General features: G+C 37.3%; 1 protein-coding gene across 13 annotated transcripts in view; it reads right to left on the bottom strand.

Moving 5' to 3' along the window:
- Positions 1 to 14,527, bottom strand: part of mark2b (MAP/microtubule affinity-regulating kinase 2b) — a 46,632-nt gene that overhangs the window by 24,786 nt on the left and 7,319 nt on the right. For all 13 annotated transcript variants that reach the window (XM_077228199.1, XM_077228201.1, XM_077228198.1 and 10 more), the window contains exons 2-6: positions 7,393 to 7,563; positions 6,318 to 6,371; positions 5,028 to 5,076; positions 1,344 to 1,409; positions 1,065 to 1,135 (exon numbers count right to left, since the gene is read on the bottom strand). In XM_077228199.1, coding sequence (XP_077084314.1) covers positions 1,065 to 1,135; positions 1,344 to 1,409; positions 5,028 to 5,076; positions 6,318 to 6,371; positions 7,393 to 7,563 — 411 coding nt within the window. The remainder of the gene's footprint in view (positions 1 to 1,064; positions 1,136 to 1,343; positions 1,410 to 5,027; positions 5,077 to 6,317; positions 6,372 to 7,392; positions 7,564 to 14,527) is intronic.

Genomic DNA, 14,527 nt, shown 5'->3' with positions numbered 1-14,527 from the left:
GAGTAAGTGAAGTCAATTTTGGCTGCTCATGGGAGTTGTCGCTCTTTAATTAAGCTGTTCTATCAGTAATTAAGCCATCGTACACACATGTACACAACACTGTTAATGAGCAGACACACACAGACACACACGCACACACACACACACACACACACACACACACACACACACACACACACACACACACACACACACACACACACACACACACACACACACACACACTAGTAGAAAATCCCCACTTAGCACCACCTGCCACACACACTACTGTTCAAAATGGTATATTCTCACCAAAGCTGCAGTTATTTGATCAAAAATACAATAAAAACAATATTACTTTAAAAATGTGATTTATTCCTATGATTGCAAAGCTGAATTTTCAGCATCCATTATTCCAGTCTTCAGCGTCACATAATCCTTGAAATCAGCAGATTAGCTGCTGAAGAAAAATTTCTTATCATTACATTTGAAAACGGTTGTGCTTCTTAATATTTTTGAGGAGACCATGATACATTTGTAAAAATGTAAAAGTTTTTACTGTAACTTTTGACCAAATTAATGCATCCTTAATGAATAGTAGTATTAATTTGTAAAAACATTGTACTTAACATTTGAATGCTATAAAATAAGCAAAACTTAAAGTTCAAAAGTCTGAGACCACAATAAAAATCTGGGATTATAAATTTAATTTAAATTTGGAAATAGATAAAAGTTTGGGAATTTTCAAAATTCTTGACTAAATTAGATTTTTAGGTCACTGATTAAATAACGAAATATTTGTCGCTAATTATGTGGACATTTATACAGATGTTCTTGCTTCCACTGAAACACAATGCTGTTTGGATCATTCTCAAATCGTGCTGGAGAACATAATCATAATTCATATTAATTTTTCAATTAAACTTTTGCACTCAAATTTCACCCTGATGATATAATCTGCAAAAGATATATTACAAAATGTAGAATAAAAACAAAGTTTACACCAGTGGTCTCAGACTTGGACCGTATTGTACATATATGTGAGCTTTGACACTGAAGTATGACTCACATGCACTCGCACTGACCTGTCTAAATTTGGCACGAGCTTCCTTTTCTTTCATCCTCCCGTGAGCAACAAGGTAATCAAAAACCTCGCCTTGGAAATGGAAGATGGGAACATTGCAATAGAGTAGAAAATGACAGGAAGGCAAGAGGTAAAGAAGGAATGGTATAGGATGAGGAGAAGAACAGAAAGATCAGACAAAGGAAGATGTGAAAATAACATTATTATAAAATGCAGTGTCCTGATTTTCCATTCTTGACATGATTGACAGCTGGCAGTTCTAGTCTTTCAGCCTACTCACCTCCACTGGCATATTCCATGACTAAATACAGCGTCTTGTCTGTCTCGATCACCTCAAATAACTTCACTGACGGGGAGAGAGAGAGATAATCGCAAATCAAAACATATAAGAGACTTTTCACAGCAAATTTGACTTTCACCAAAATGAAAGAACACTTCTCTATGAAACCATTCACACTGAAAGTTAATATATCGCTTGTTGCGTTACCATGTTATGCTTGTATAGGACACAGCGATATATGTTAATCACTTTTTTGTTCAACACATCAATGAGTAAGTGACATTTTATCGGTTGAACTTTTTTTTCTGTTGTGTCTTGCTGGATATCCCACCATGAAATCTTATCCAAAATATTGCATCAATAGATTTCTGCAGGGATGACGTATTTTGTAGGACAAAACCCAAAAACAAGTTAGTATTTTAGCTCTTTCGGGTCAATTGTCCTGAAGCCAATAGGTATTTTTTAAGCTTAATGGTGGTGACGTTGAAGTCATGCGACCGTGGTGTAGTTTGTTTTATTGCCATATGTTTACCTTTTTACTTCTGCGGATTGTATTTAGGCTTCAAATTTCATAGAATGTTCATTTGAGGAGATTATTAGGGATGCTCATCGGACAGAGATCGTTATCGGCCGATATTCACATTTTATGACTCGATCGGTACTCACTAAACTTGGCCGATCTCACAAACCGATCTCAATTTGATGACGTCAAAACGTGAGAAGGGTCATGATGCGTGGGGACTTAACTGATTTGGCAGTCATGTCATCGCCTGTGTGGAATTACTATAATGTGTCGAGAAACAATGAAAAAAATTAGCTATTAAAATGAGCCCACACTGACGCGCTGGTTAGGAAATATGAGAAATAAATTGTGCTGCCCATGCACGACTAAAGTTTTTTTCTAGTTGACTATTAGTAGTTCATTTAAGCCATTAGTCTAATCGCATATTTATATTAATTTAATTACTGAGATATATATGGGAGAAGATACTAAACCAGAATCAGTGTTGTCGTAATTTTGCCTATATTCCGCATATCAAGCGCATGCATAAAGCTTGCCACAAAGAAACGGCAAAAGTAATGTTTATGCAGCATGATACATTTTAATTGTTTATTAATAAACTAGTGTTTTCTGGCTGCAAAGATACAGTTGGCAATGTTGACGCCATCTTCGCATGTAGTGAACGCGCCTATAGAGAGAAATGCACACTTCATACGGATTAGCCTACATAAGCAGAGAGTACCCCATTTCTTATCGATTTGAATGTTTGTTTGTTTTTTTAAAGCATTTCAAGCTTTCTATACGTTCTCAGGTCTGTGAGGCAAAGTAGCTTATACGCTGAGTTTCGGTTCATTTATGAGGTGCGCTCCAGGTCACGCACAGGTGCCTCCGTGTCCTATTATATTGTCTGCTATATTTCGCTTCTTATTTATTAAATCCAGCCAATTGGTTGATGAAACATTGATTGAAATTAAGATACAATTTTGACAAAACGAAATTAACTTTAAAGAATGGCTTTCTACAAAACAAAACTTAATTAAGTGGTCAAAATCGTGTCTAACCCATTCCAAATGTCTCCTGATATATTGGGCATCTTATGATCCTATCTTACCTTATCTCATGCGGTTCCTTTTTCATATCACCATAGAAGAAATTTAAAAAAGAACATTATATTATATAAAACAAATATGAAATATCTACGTTTTTGAGTTATATTTAAACGTCAGATCACTCCGCTTTTCTCATGTGTGGCCTATACATGCATGTGTGCGTGCATATGGCGGAATAATACCCAGCGATCTTCGAATATTATTTTTGCTTGAAATGCCCACCCCTTCTAATGAGTAGCATTAAACTACTCCAATTTGTTCTTTTAGGAGTTTAAATTGTTTATTTATTTAATTTTTGTCCTGCTCAGACTTGTATTGGACAAGGTTTAAGTTACATAAGACTTCTCTATTTTAGGTGATTAAATGTTTAAGTTGTCCTCCAAAGTTTACTATTGGACAATGTTTAATTTAACCTTGTGTGCTGCATCAGACTGCTCCATTTTGTTTGCATTTATCTCTGTCTTATATCAAGTATATTAAGCATCGGTATCGGGATCGGTATCGGCCGATCACCATGACAAGAAATCGGCTATCGGTATCGGCTGCAAAAATCCTGATCGGAGCATCCCTAGAGATTATCATGATGAACAAAACGTGTAAGAATCAAAAACGTTTGTTAGCCACAGAGCTTATTTTCTGCAATAATCCAAAAGCCAATGGAAAAATTATTTTGGGAATCCAGGGAACCAGGGTGATGCTTTCGGTTTGGTCTACAAAAAAACATCATCACTGCAGCACCTCTATTAGCGATAGCTAGTTGAGACTGTTGTGCTGTGCAACATGTTTGCTTTCGATGTATACAAACAAATTATCTGTCACGTCCAGTTTAACTGTCACTGTGTGAATCTGTACTTTTAATTGACAGTCTAGAAAGATTTTCTTTCAAACTTTGTATTCTGAACCATTAATTCCGGCATCTTTTCAGAGAATGACAAATTTTCAATCTGACTGTTTAAATAGATTTAGAGCGAAATTGAGTTTGAGAATATTTATACTTTTGTGTTTTTTTAGTTGCATCAGACTTGGTGTGAACAGGCTTTACTGCAAAACTACTCTATTGGGGTTAACAGTGCCAACAACTGGTGTTGAGAAAAAAAAATCCTATAACTGATATAGCGCATCTACACTTCTAAAGCACAGCATTATTACTAAATGGGATAACAGATAATGAGCTTTGAAGGAAAGCAGTGGTGATAAACACATCTCTTTCCATATAAAGCGCTTCAGGCTTTGCAATGAATGCTTCAAAACCCACCATATCCATCTTGATATGGTAAAGATTACACTTACAAACTGCATTAGAATGAATTTCCTGAGCTAGTAACAGTGACAAGAAATTTTTTTCATAAAAATCTCATCAGCAACCATAAAACCTACAAACGGAGAGAAGAGAACAAAACCCTAAATGGAAAAAATTGAAATGTTCCAAATCCAAACAAACAGCATCTAATAAAGGGAGAAACATTGATAAAGTAGAATTAGAAAAACGAACCGGCATTAGGAGTTGCGTTTTAAAGCTCAGAGCTGTTCTATTCATCACAGTCTATTCAACGAAAACAGGCCACTACTGTTTGACATTAATGCAATGAATAAAAAACATAATCCCTACTTTGTGTGTGTCGTCATGGAAAGATCAAGGAGTGTTTTGGATCAATCAGCTGTGATTTTGTGATGTGATACCAGCACAGGCGCACTCGGCCATTGAACAGAGAGCAAAGGCTCTGAATCAGGACTGAATCAGGCAGGTCTTCCCTTTCATATTTCAGCTCTGCGCTTTGATATTTATGAGCACAAGCTAAGCACTAATGAGCTGGCGCTTCCGTCAGGACCACCGACACATCACAGGCAAACACACACACATACAGACTTAAACACACAGTGTGCAAGTTTGAGCTAATGCACATCAGCACATATCAAACAGTCAATTTCTTTAGCATCTATGAAATCAAAGCCTCGGGAATGCTGATATCAGCGATTTTCTGATGATTCATGTCAGATGCCGAATTAAAATACTGTAATAATTCTATTAATTGTAGTGTGGCCAGTTAGACGGGTTCTTTCTGGATCACTCACCGATGTTCGGGTGATTCAACAGCTTCATAATTCTCACTTCTCGGAAGAGCTGAGAAAACACAGAAAGGAGAGAAGGTTTGAGATTGCCTTAACCTGATATATATTGATAGTATCAGATACATGAAATTAAGGGTTCAGGCCTGCGTTTCTCAAAAGCATTGTGAGCTAAAATGATCGTAGAGACCTTTGGTGCCAATGGTACTATAATCAATTTAGGCTTACGATTCTTTTGAGAAACACAGGACAAGTCAATCCCATTTCAAGTTGGTTCAAGCTGGTTTGCTAGGGTCAGGTGGCCTCTCAGTCTGACCAGACTTTATAGGGGTTTTGATAACTTAAACAAAGTGGTTGAACACCAGCTTGGCCAAGCTGGCAGACCAACTGAGACAAACACATCCTTTTAGGGTGTTTAGAGCAGAGTTTATGAATAATTTAAGTAATAAACAATACAAAAATCTATGTCGGAACATTTGTTATTGTCTGTTTAAATAATACATGAAGACTTCAGATGCAAAAGCCTCTAAGTCCGTCTAACGTTTTTTCTTTAATATTAACATTTTTATCAGGCTCCTATGTATAGGTTTCTACACAAGTACTGGTCGCTGGGATTTAGTGAGTCTGAAGAGAAAGTATTTGATGAACAGAGGCTATACTATGTGTGGAAAGCATTCACTCAATATTATTATCTTATTTTTGACATAGGTGGCTTTTAGAGGCTTTTGCATCGGAGTTCTTCATATGTAAATATTCTCTATTTTTGTACAAACACAGATGTTCTGTGGCAATCTGGGATTGCATACACTGTTGTTCAAAGGGTCAGTAAATTTCAATCAAAAGCAGTAATATTGTGAAATATTGTTACGATTTAAAATAACTGTTTTGTATTTCATTTTTTTTATGTAACATGATTGTTAAGTAATCATTCTAATATGTTAATTTAGTACTTAAGAAATCTTTGTTATTTCTAGAAGTTGAAAATGTTTGTTCTGCTTAATAAAGTGTGGAAAAACTTTATTAAAATACTTTTTTTCAGCACATACATTGTTAACATTTCACTAGCAGGAGGAACAATGCAATAAACACATTTTTTAATGTCCTTCAGGATTCTGCTGTAGTTACAGCAAAAAGTTAATGGTACATGACCGGTGTAGGTATGTGTGTGTGGGGATAAAGCAGAACCCGATCATTCCCACGTCAGAGGAAATCCTTCCCTCTCTTCCTGTAATTACCCCCTCTATGCCCTCTCTCCAGACAGATATACAGATGAAGAGAGGAGATCTGCCGACTCACTTTTTGAAGACTAGAAGAGTTGAGCTGGGTCTTGTCTATGATTTTCACTGCTACCTGTGACAAAAGAAACACAAGCACATATTTAAACACATCTCTCAAACACCAAAAAACAACAACAGAGTTACACTAGAAAGATGACTTTGCTAACTAATGAAAGCTAACTGTGCTTGCTCCATACTAGTATGTTTCTTCAAATTTGAGCTCTACACGCACATCCCAGGGTTGATTTTAATAAAAGATTTCAACTTTTTATTTTAGTTATACGAAAATCATATTAAAACTAGCTTGAACACTTTTCAAAATGCCTTCATTTATTTTTGTTGTTGAAATAAATTATAAACCTATTAAATATTTATTGTGTAACAATTTCTATCAGCTTTTAAATAAATGTGACTCCCACAGTCGTGGTATAATTGTTGCCCTACCAAACAATTTTGTATTAAAAAAGTATTAAAGAAGAGCATGCTTTAGATGAAATATGAAAGGTGTCAAAAAAGAAAGAAAGAGGGAAAAAAGCATATTTGATTATTTATTTGTATTGCATTTAACTTGATTTTCTCACATCTAATCCAAACCACTATCATACGTGATTTGAAATTAGATTCCACTTCTGGGGCCAGTTGCATGAACACAGCTATTATAATAATATGTTCAGACTGTGTCTTAAGAACTAGTCTGACCAACTAGCAGTTAGCCAAAGGATAAGTCAAAATTAGATCAATCTAAGCTTTTCAGCAACCGATTTAAAACAGTAATGACCAATCTTAGATGCCAAACTTTTAATATTTATCTAATCAGTTTATGCAACAGAGCCCTTGACATGCATCACAGTCAGACTGTTGCAATTTTGGACGCAACATGAATACCACAAGGCATAGTTGTAAGTCCAAATATCAAAACGGTCAACCCATTAAATAAGTGTACTACAAGTATCCACTATATGACTAACTAATAATTCGTTTTTAACTGTGCATTATCTAGAACAAATCAAAATTGTCTGCAATATGTGTTACAGGGTGCTCATATAGCATGGACTCGTCTAACTAGATCCACTATACACAGGAGACCTAGTTACCTCTTTAGAAGTGAGGACATGTCGGGCCAGTTTAACCTTGGCAAAGTTGCCCTTGCCGATGGTCTTCAGCAGTCGGTAATTTCCTATATGGGGGTTTTCATCCGCCGTCGGCACCACATTGCGACCACGCGGGACACTGGAACGCCCTCCTCCTTTGGCATCAGAGTGAGTCTGACAGAGAGATGGGATATAGCGATCAGAACAATGTTTCAGATGGTCAAACTCAGGTGACACTCAAATTCAACTACATTCTCCCCTCTCACTTTCACACACTCACATGCTGATAACTGTATCAGACAAGGAAAAATTTGGCAAAAGTCACACAGCAGCAGAGCAGAATATTGCTCAATCTTTTTGGAAAGCTAAACACACAGTGACGATCACATCCTCTTAACTGAAGAGAATACCTGACAATTAAGGGCTCAGAATCAGATCAGAAAGTTTGATTGATATGTGAAGAATGAACAGAACCACAGCAAACATTTGAAGCAGCAGTCGGTATGAGTTTTGACTGTTCTAAGAAGGCTTTCTGCAATCATGGTAGATATGGCTACAGAAGTGTGCAATACTGTTCAAAGGTTTGAGGTCACGGAACAGTAAGTAAAAAAAAAAAAAAGTTTAATTCAGCAAGAGTGCATTCAATTGATTAAAAAGTGACAGAAAAAGATAATTATAATGTTGCAAAAGATTTAGATTTCAAATAAACATGGTTCTTTTGAACTTTCTATTCATCATTCTTGAAAAAACTATCACTATCAACTGTTTTCAACATTGATAATATTAAGAAAGGTTTCTTGAGCACCAAATCAGCATATAAGAATGATTTCTGAAAGATCATGCGACACTGAAGACTGATGGAAATTTAGCTTTGCCATCACAGGAATACATTTCATTTTAAAATTTATTAAAATAGTAAACAGTTATTTTAAATTTTAATAATATTTTACAATATGACTGTTTTTACTGTATTCTTTATCAAAAAAATGCAGCCTTTGTGAGCATACATTTCTCTGTAATGTTTTAAATGGCAGTGTACTTGTGTATCTCAGCTAGCAAATGAGTAGGCATAAGGCTCAGAGAAACACATGCAAACTCAAACTCGCTGGTTCCAAAGAGATGAATATTATGTAATGTATTACATGCACCAATGTTAATGTATGACATTCTTCAGCATTGGTGAACACTCTCAATGTCCTTTTATTCTCAAACTCAGACCCAGCCTGAGCCTCCACACACACAGTTGTAAATTTTTTTTCATTAATACTGATCATTTGAAGTATTAAAAATGACAGAAAAAGTGGCAGATCTGAGCAAATTGGAGGATGTGCTCTAACAGTTATGAATCTTTAATGGATAGTTGACCCAAAAAATAAAATTATGTAATCACATCGTCATGTTTATCTAAACTTGTATGACTTCCATCTGCGGAACACAAAAGAAGATATTTCTGGGAATGATTTTTTTTTTGTGTGTGTGTTTAAATTATGGAAGTCAATGGTAGCCAAAACTGTTTGGTTATCAATAATCTTCAAATTATCATCTGTGCTCTGTAGAAGAAAAAAAGTCAAACAGGTCTGGAACAACGTGATGGTAGGTAAATTATGACAGAATTTTTGAGTGAACTATCCCTTTAATAACACTAATCGAGGGAAGAATATGATGGGAGAAGAGAGAGGAGGAGGCATAACCACATCAATCGTGAAGCGTTTTAGTGAATGAAAAATCCTAATCTCATGAGACCTCACTCACTGCATTTTTCCTGTCCAAATAAAGATCAAATCCCAATTTCTCACATTACTACTCTGGAAAAACATACAGATCAGATTAGATTAGATTAGATTGGATTAGATTACAGTGGATTAGATTAGATTAAAACAGACGGGTCCATCTGCAAAAACACAAACACTCACAAATATGCTACGTGCTTCCCTATGTTTTCCTGCTTTCGTTCCGTCACAAACGTCTACATTAACGCAAGTAGCATCATGCTGCATTTATCATTTTAATCTGTACAGATGTTTCTCCATTTTGTACTCAAGCGAAAGCAGACACAGAGCTCATTAAAGAGAAAGTTCAATCATCAAGAGGAACCCAGCCAATTCCATGAGCTCTGTGATGCGATGTGTGCGTGCAAAACCACAGTTCACATATCCGAGCACTGTACATCACGACAGCTCCGTCTTCTTCAAAGACCAACCGATCAAAGTTCAAAGCCATAAATGTACCATTTGACGTCAGCCCACTAAATGGTGCACACTCAGAGGTATGTATTTAAATGAAGATGCTCTTTATTTCTTTACTCGTTTCACATGATGCCAATTTTGAAAGAGGGGCAGCTCAAGGGAAAGGCATGAGAAAGGCTGGCTAAAACAATACAGCAAAGCCACACTGTCTGTCTGAATGTGTATGTGTATTCATAGGTAAGCTGAGCCAAGAGCAGTACCAAAGGTCAGGGCATGGAAAGCAGGAGATTGACGGTGTGCTGACAGGAACAGAGGGGCAAGGACTTAAGGTATTAGAGGGCAAGTGTGCAGATATGCCTGGGGACTTCGATTTTCGATTTTAGACTTTGGTATGGCTTGTGTGTGTACGTAGACAAGGGAGTGCTGATACAGTACAGGCATAAAGCAGAACTCATATCAATACATCACTCATGAACAGCAATGAAGCACAATGCACTTTTACAATGGCACACTCCTTCCTAGCTAATCAAGCAGAACTTCACAGAGGAGACCTGACTCATTGCACATGCAAACATACTGTACGTATATATATATATATATATATATATATATATATATATATATATATATTTAAAAAAGTGTACAAGCAAGTGTTATTCACAATTTAAGCTAAAGCATAAACTCAGAACTCCAAAACCTAGTGAGCTGCCTGCCTAGATGACATTAAGCATCAATGCTGTACTAGTCTCGACACAAAGATTGTACCAAATGTTTAATATCTGATTTTGGTAAAATTTTAAGCCAGGTATCATCTGTGGACAAGGCAATCCAACAATACACTCCAAAAGGCAGTGAACTGTGGTTTTGCACGCACACATCGCACCACAGAGCTCATGGAATTGGCTGGGTTCCTCTTGATGATTGAACTTTCTCTTTAATGAGCTCTGTGTCCGCTTTCGCTTGAGTACAAAATGGAGAAACATCTGTACAGATTAAAATGATAAATACAGCATGATGCTACTTGCGTTGATGTAGACATGTTTGTGATGGAATGAAAGCAGGTACAACTTTCATCTCAGATGGCAGACATACACTATCATTCAAAAGTTTGGAGACATTAAAATTAAGAAGTCTCTAACCAAGGCTGCATTTATTTGATCACAAATACAGTAACAACAGTAATATTGTGAAATTGTCTATTTTAATATTCTATTTTAAAATATAAATTATTGCTGTGATGGAAAATCTGAATTTTCATCATCATTACTACAGTCTTCAGTGTCACATGATCCTTCAGAAATCATTCAAAAATGCTGATTTGATGCTCAATGTTTTTTTTTGTATTATCAATGTTGAAAACCGTTGTTGTGCTTAAACATTCTTAAATAAACAGAAAGTTGAAAAAAGAACAGCATTTATTTGAAATAGATTTGTTTTGTAACAATGTAAAAGTCTTTACCGTCACTTTTGATCAAATTAAAAGTATTAATTTCTTCAAGAAAGTCTGGAACTGGTCGCAAAAAAATGTATGTAGTCGAGAGATTTTTTTTATTTCTTAGAGGTAATGAACTAAAATAGTTATATCTATTTAAAGATAAACCATTTTAATTAGCATTTGGATGTTGTATGAATTGTTTGTGTTTTTAGCTTAGCAAAATGATAACATCAATCCCTTCAGGAATCAAATGTAATTGTTAGTCAGGTCTTTTTGTGAGTGTCACATGAGGAACTTGTGTGGCACGCATAAGTGACCCTTAATTAAGTAGATTGCCCTGACATACAGTGTTTCAAATCATTCACTTCCAAGTTCCATTTCATTTAAGATGTTTACTTGAAGGGACAGTTCACTCAAAAATGAAATTTCTGTCAACATTTACTCACCCGTACAAACCTGTAGGACTTACTTTCTTTTGTGGAACATGGAATGGAACTATCCTTTTAGGGAGAATTAAATTCCTATGTCCTTCAAATCACCACCCTTCAATAAAAACAAATAACTTCTTGTCGCATTCAAATTGCTGACAGAAGAATCAACCCATCTCTTTAGAAGGTAACTGTCTATGTAGACCGCAGACAGTTCACTAGGATTTAGAACCGAATCAGGGAGTCTCAAAAGGGCTAATTTTTATATCCTTTGGCATCTACCTTACTATTAAAGAATCATCTAGGACGAAGGTCAGTCAGGGTAAAATAAAACACACTTTTTTTTGCCCTTTTTCTGGGTCCTTCCCTTGCTCCATATCATCATCTATCTCTCCTTGTAATTACACCCTGCACAGACACAGACAGCAGTGAGGATAGGATAATGTTCTCCCTGACAACATGCTGTCTGTGGCGAATCTTTTTTAGGTTTACTGTCTGCGAGTCCTGCTCACTTCAACGTTGAAGCTTAAATACCACCTTCTCCGGCAGCTCTGAGATCCCGAGTTTAGCTGACACTGGTTCAGCTCAGTGGGGAGCTCAGGACAGCTGATCAGACCCAGAAGCTGCTCTAAGTGCATCCTATAGGTGCACAGCAAAAAATTCTGAGACCGGAACTGACGTTTATGGACTTGGTTATGAGTTTTAATCACTGATCTTCTAAACTTTCCTCAACAGTCTCTTTAAAAGGAAATTTGTGTGAGTGAACCAGAGGCACCAGCAACCCTATAAACACAGATGCTGTAGTAGCTGTAAAGCATTCTCTCCTGTTCAGTTTAAAAAAACACACATGCACACAATCCAGCGTGTCTTTGAAGAAGCAGTCAGTTGCTGGGTCATGATTGCAGCGTTGCCATGGAGATCTGTTGTTCATCCTCATGCCATCTTCTCTTTTCTTTACCTTTCTAAAGGACAAGCTCTATTTCTCTCTCTCTCTATTTCCCCCTTAACTTTTTCTTCATCCTCTCTTTCCCATTTACTGTGGCTAAAATGAAATTGGGCGTAATATTCCAAGCACAGAGAGTGAAGCCCATCTCTGTCTAGAAAGAGAGAAACTATTTTTCAACACACACAGATGCGGTCATACACGCCCAGAAAGCGACAGTCACGATGAAGAACTATAAATACTTCACCACCTACACATACACATTCTCTCTTCCTCTGTTACGCACACACACACTTTCTACAAAATTCAGTTTTAGTGAACCTCAATCCCATAATGGTTCTAACTACATATTAAACAAAACCATACTATTTTTGAATGAGTAACTTTAACTGTACGTTGTAATATAAAAATCCAGACAATTAACAAGTCAAATTCAGCAACCATTCTGACTGCTTCTGTGATTAATAGGTTAAACTGATCCATACTGTTAAAGTCGCAATGAAACGAAATGGCAACAGATCTTTTCTTCGGTATCGTGATGTACATCTGAGTGCAATGGAAAATCGAAAGAATAGGAAGGAAGGAAGGAAGGAAGGAAGGAAGGAAGGAAGGAAGGAAGGAAGGAAGGAAGGAAGGAAGGAAGGAAGGAAGGAAGGAAGGAAGGAAGGAAGGAAGGAAGGAAGGAAGGAAGGAAGGAAGGAAGGAAGGAAGGAAGGAAGGAAGGAAGGAAGGAAGGAAGGAAGGAAGGAAGGAAGGAAGGAAGGAAGGAAGGAAGGAAGGAAGGAAGGAAGGAAGGAAGGAAGGAAGGAAGTTGAAGATGGATGAATAGTTGGATGGATAGACAGACAAATGCAGAAATTTCTATTTGGGTGGGATCATTCCCTGTTCGCATGTCTCACATCACATCAAACCGGTCAGAACAATCATACTAAGGCAGAGAAGGAAAGATGAACTGATTGATGGATGAATGGCAGTCAGGGCCTGCAGGTGATGCATGGGGCTGTAAATCCCACACTGCCTCTATTTAAAACTAGAATCAGGAGGCAACCAAGAGCACAAACAGAGAGCAGATGGAGTGTCTCTCTCTCTCACTCTTCTTCATCACACCTCTCCCCTCGCTTCTCCAGCTTGTCCTATGTCAGAAAACTGTCAACAGTGAATAAATAATCCTGATATTTATACGCTCTCCCTCATTGAGCAGCAATTCCTCTGGGATATAGAGCTTCTCCGGTTGGCCTGGCTCTTTCCGGAGCACTGCAGGGTGTGGTGTACGCCCTTCTGCCCGCATGGAGCGTAGATAACAAACAAATACACCTCTAGTGATTGTTTACCTTTAAAAAAACATCTACAGAGAAAGAAAGAGAGGGAAAAGTGCTTATAATTACACAAGTCAAATATATTTTATATTTGTCTTACAATCAAGAATTGTTTTAGAATCTGGGGCCGGTTTCACAAAGATAGACTTTGACTATGGCTTAGATATAGTAGATAGTCAGACTTCAGATAGACATCTTAATCAGACCGTTGCACAAAGCACTTAAGACTCTGGCTATCTTAAGTAGGGCTACACTGCAATGCATTCTGGGTAAAATTAGACTTTTCAAAACAAAAAACATGGCGGATCGAGTAAGCGCATTGAACCGCTCGGTGCAGTTTACCCCAGCGGAAAATGTGTCTGTTGGAGGAGTATAACAGTTACAAGGACATTTTACTTAGGAAATTTAGCGGAGAATGTAGTAACAAGAAGAAATGTTTAATTTGGAAAAAGATTGCTATGACAGTTAACAGCTGTGGCGAGCAGGAGGGACGTGAGAGAGCGGCGCGAGGCCGGTGAGACGCACCGGTTTCGATTTTCAGCGTCGTTGCTCCTCCTTTTATGCTTCCGCTCCTCCGTGAGAGATGCGAGCCCGTTGCGTCTCACAGGTGACGTTCATCATCACTCACGCCACCGGCCTCGCGCCGTTCTCTCACGTCCCTCGGCCTCGTCCTGCTCCACAACAGCGTTAATCCGACCGTTGAGCAGAGCGTTATAGACGTACAGAAAATATACAAAAACATGCTACAAGATGCCAAAAAAGAAATATTTAAGAGGAAATATCCTAAAAACCCTTTCCCTTCTCATAGCTCGCTCCATAACATCGTAAGC

Source organism: Siphateles boraxobius, unplaced genomic scaffold (genome assembly GCF_051911475.1).
Source record: "Siphateles boraxobius isolate OS27281-9 unplaced genomic scaffold, OSU_SipBor_1 130, whole genome shotgun sequence".
NCBI classification, from domain to species: domain Eukaryota; kingdom Metazoa; phylum Chordata; class Actinopteri; order Cypriniformes; family Leuciscidae; genus Siphateles; species Siphateles boraxobius.
This window is presented reverse-complemented; position numbering and strand designations above follow the sequence as displayed.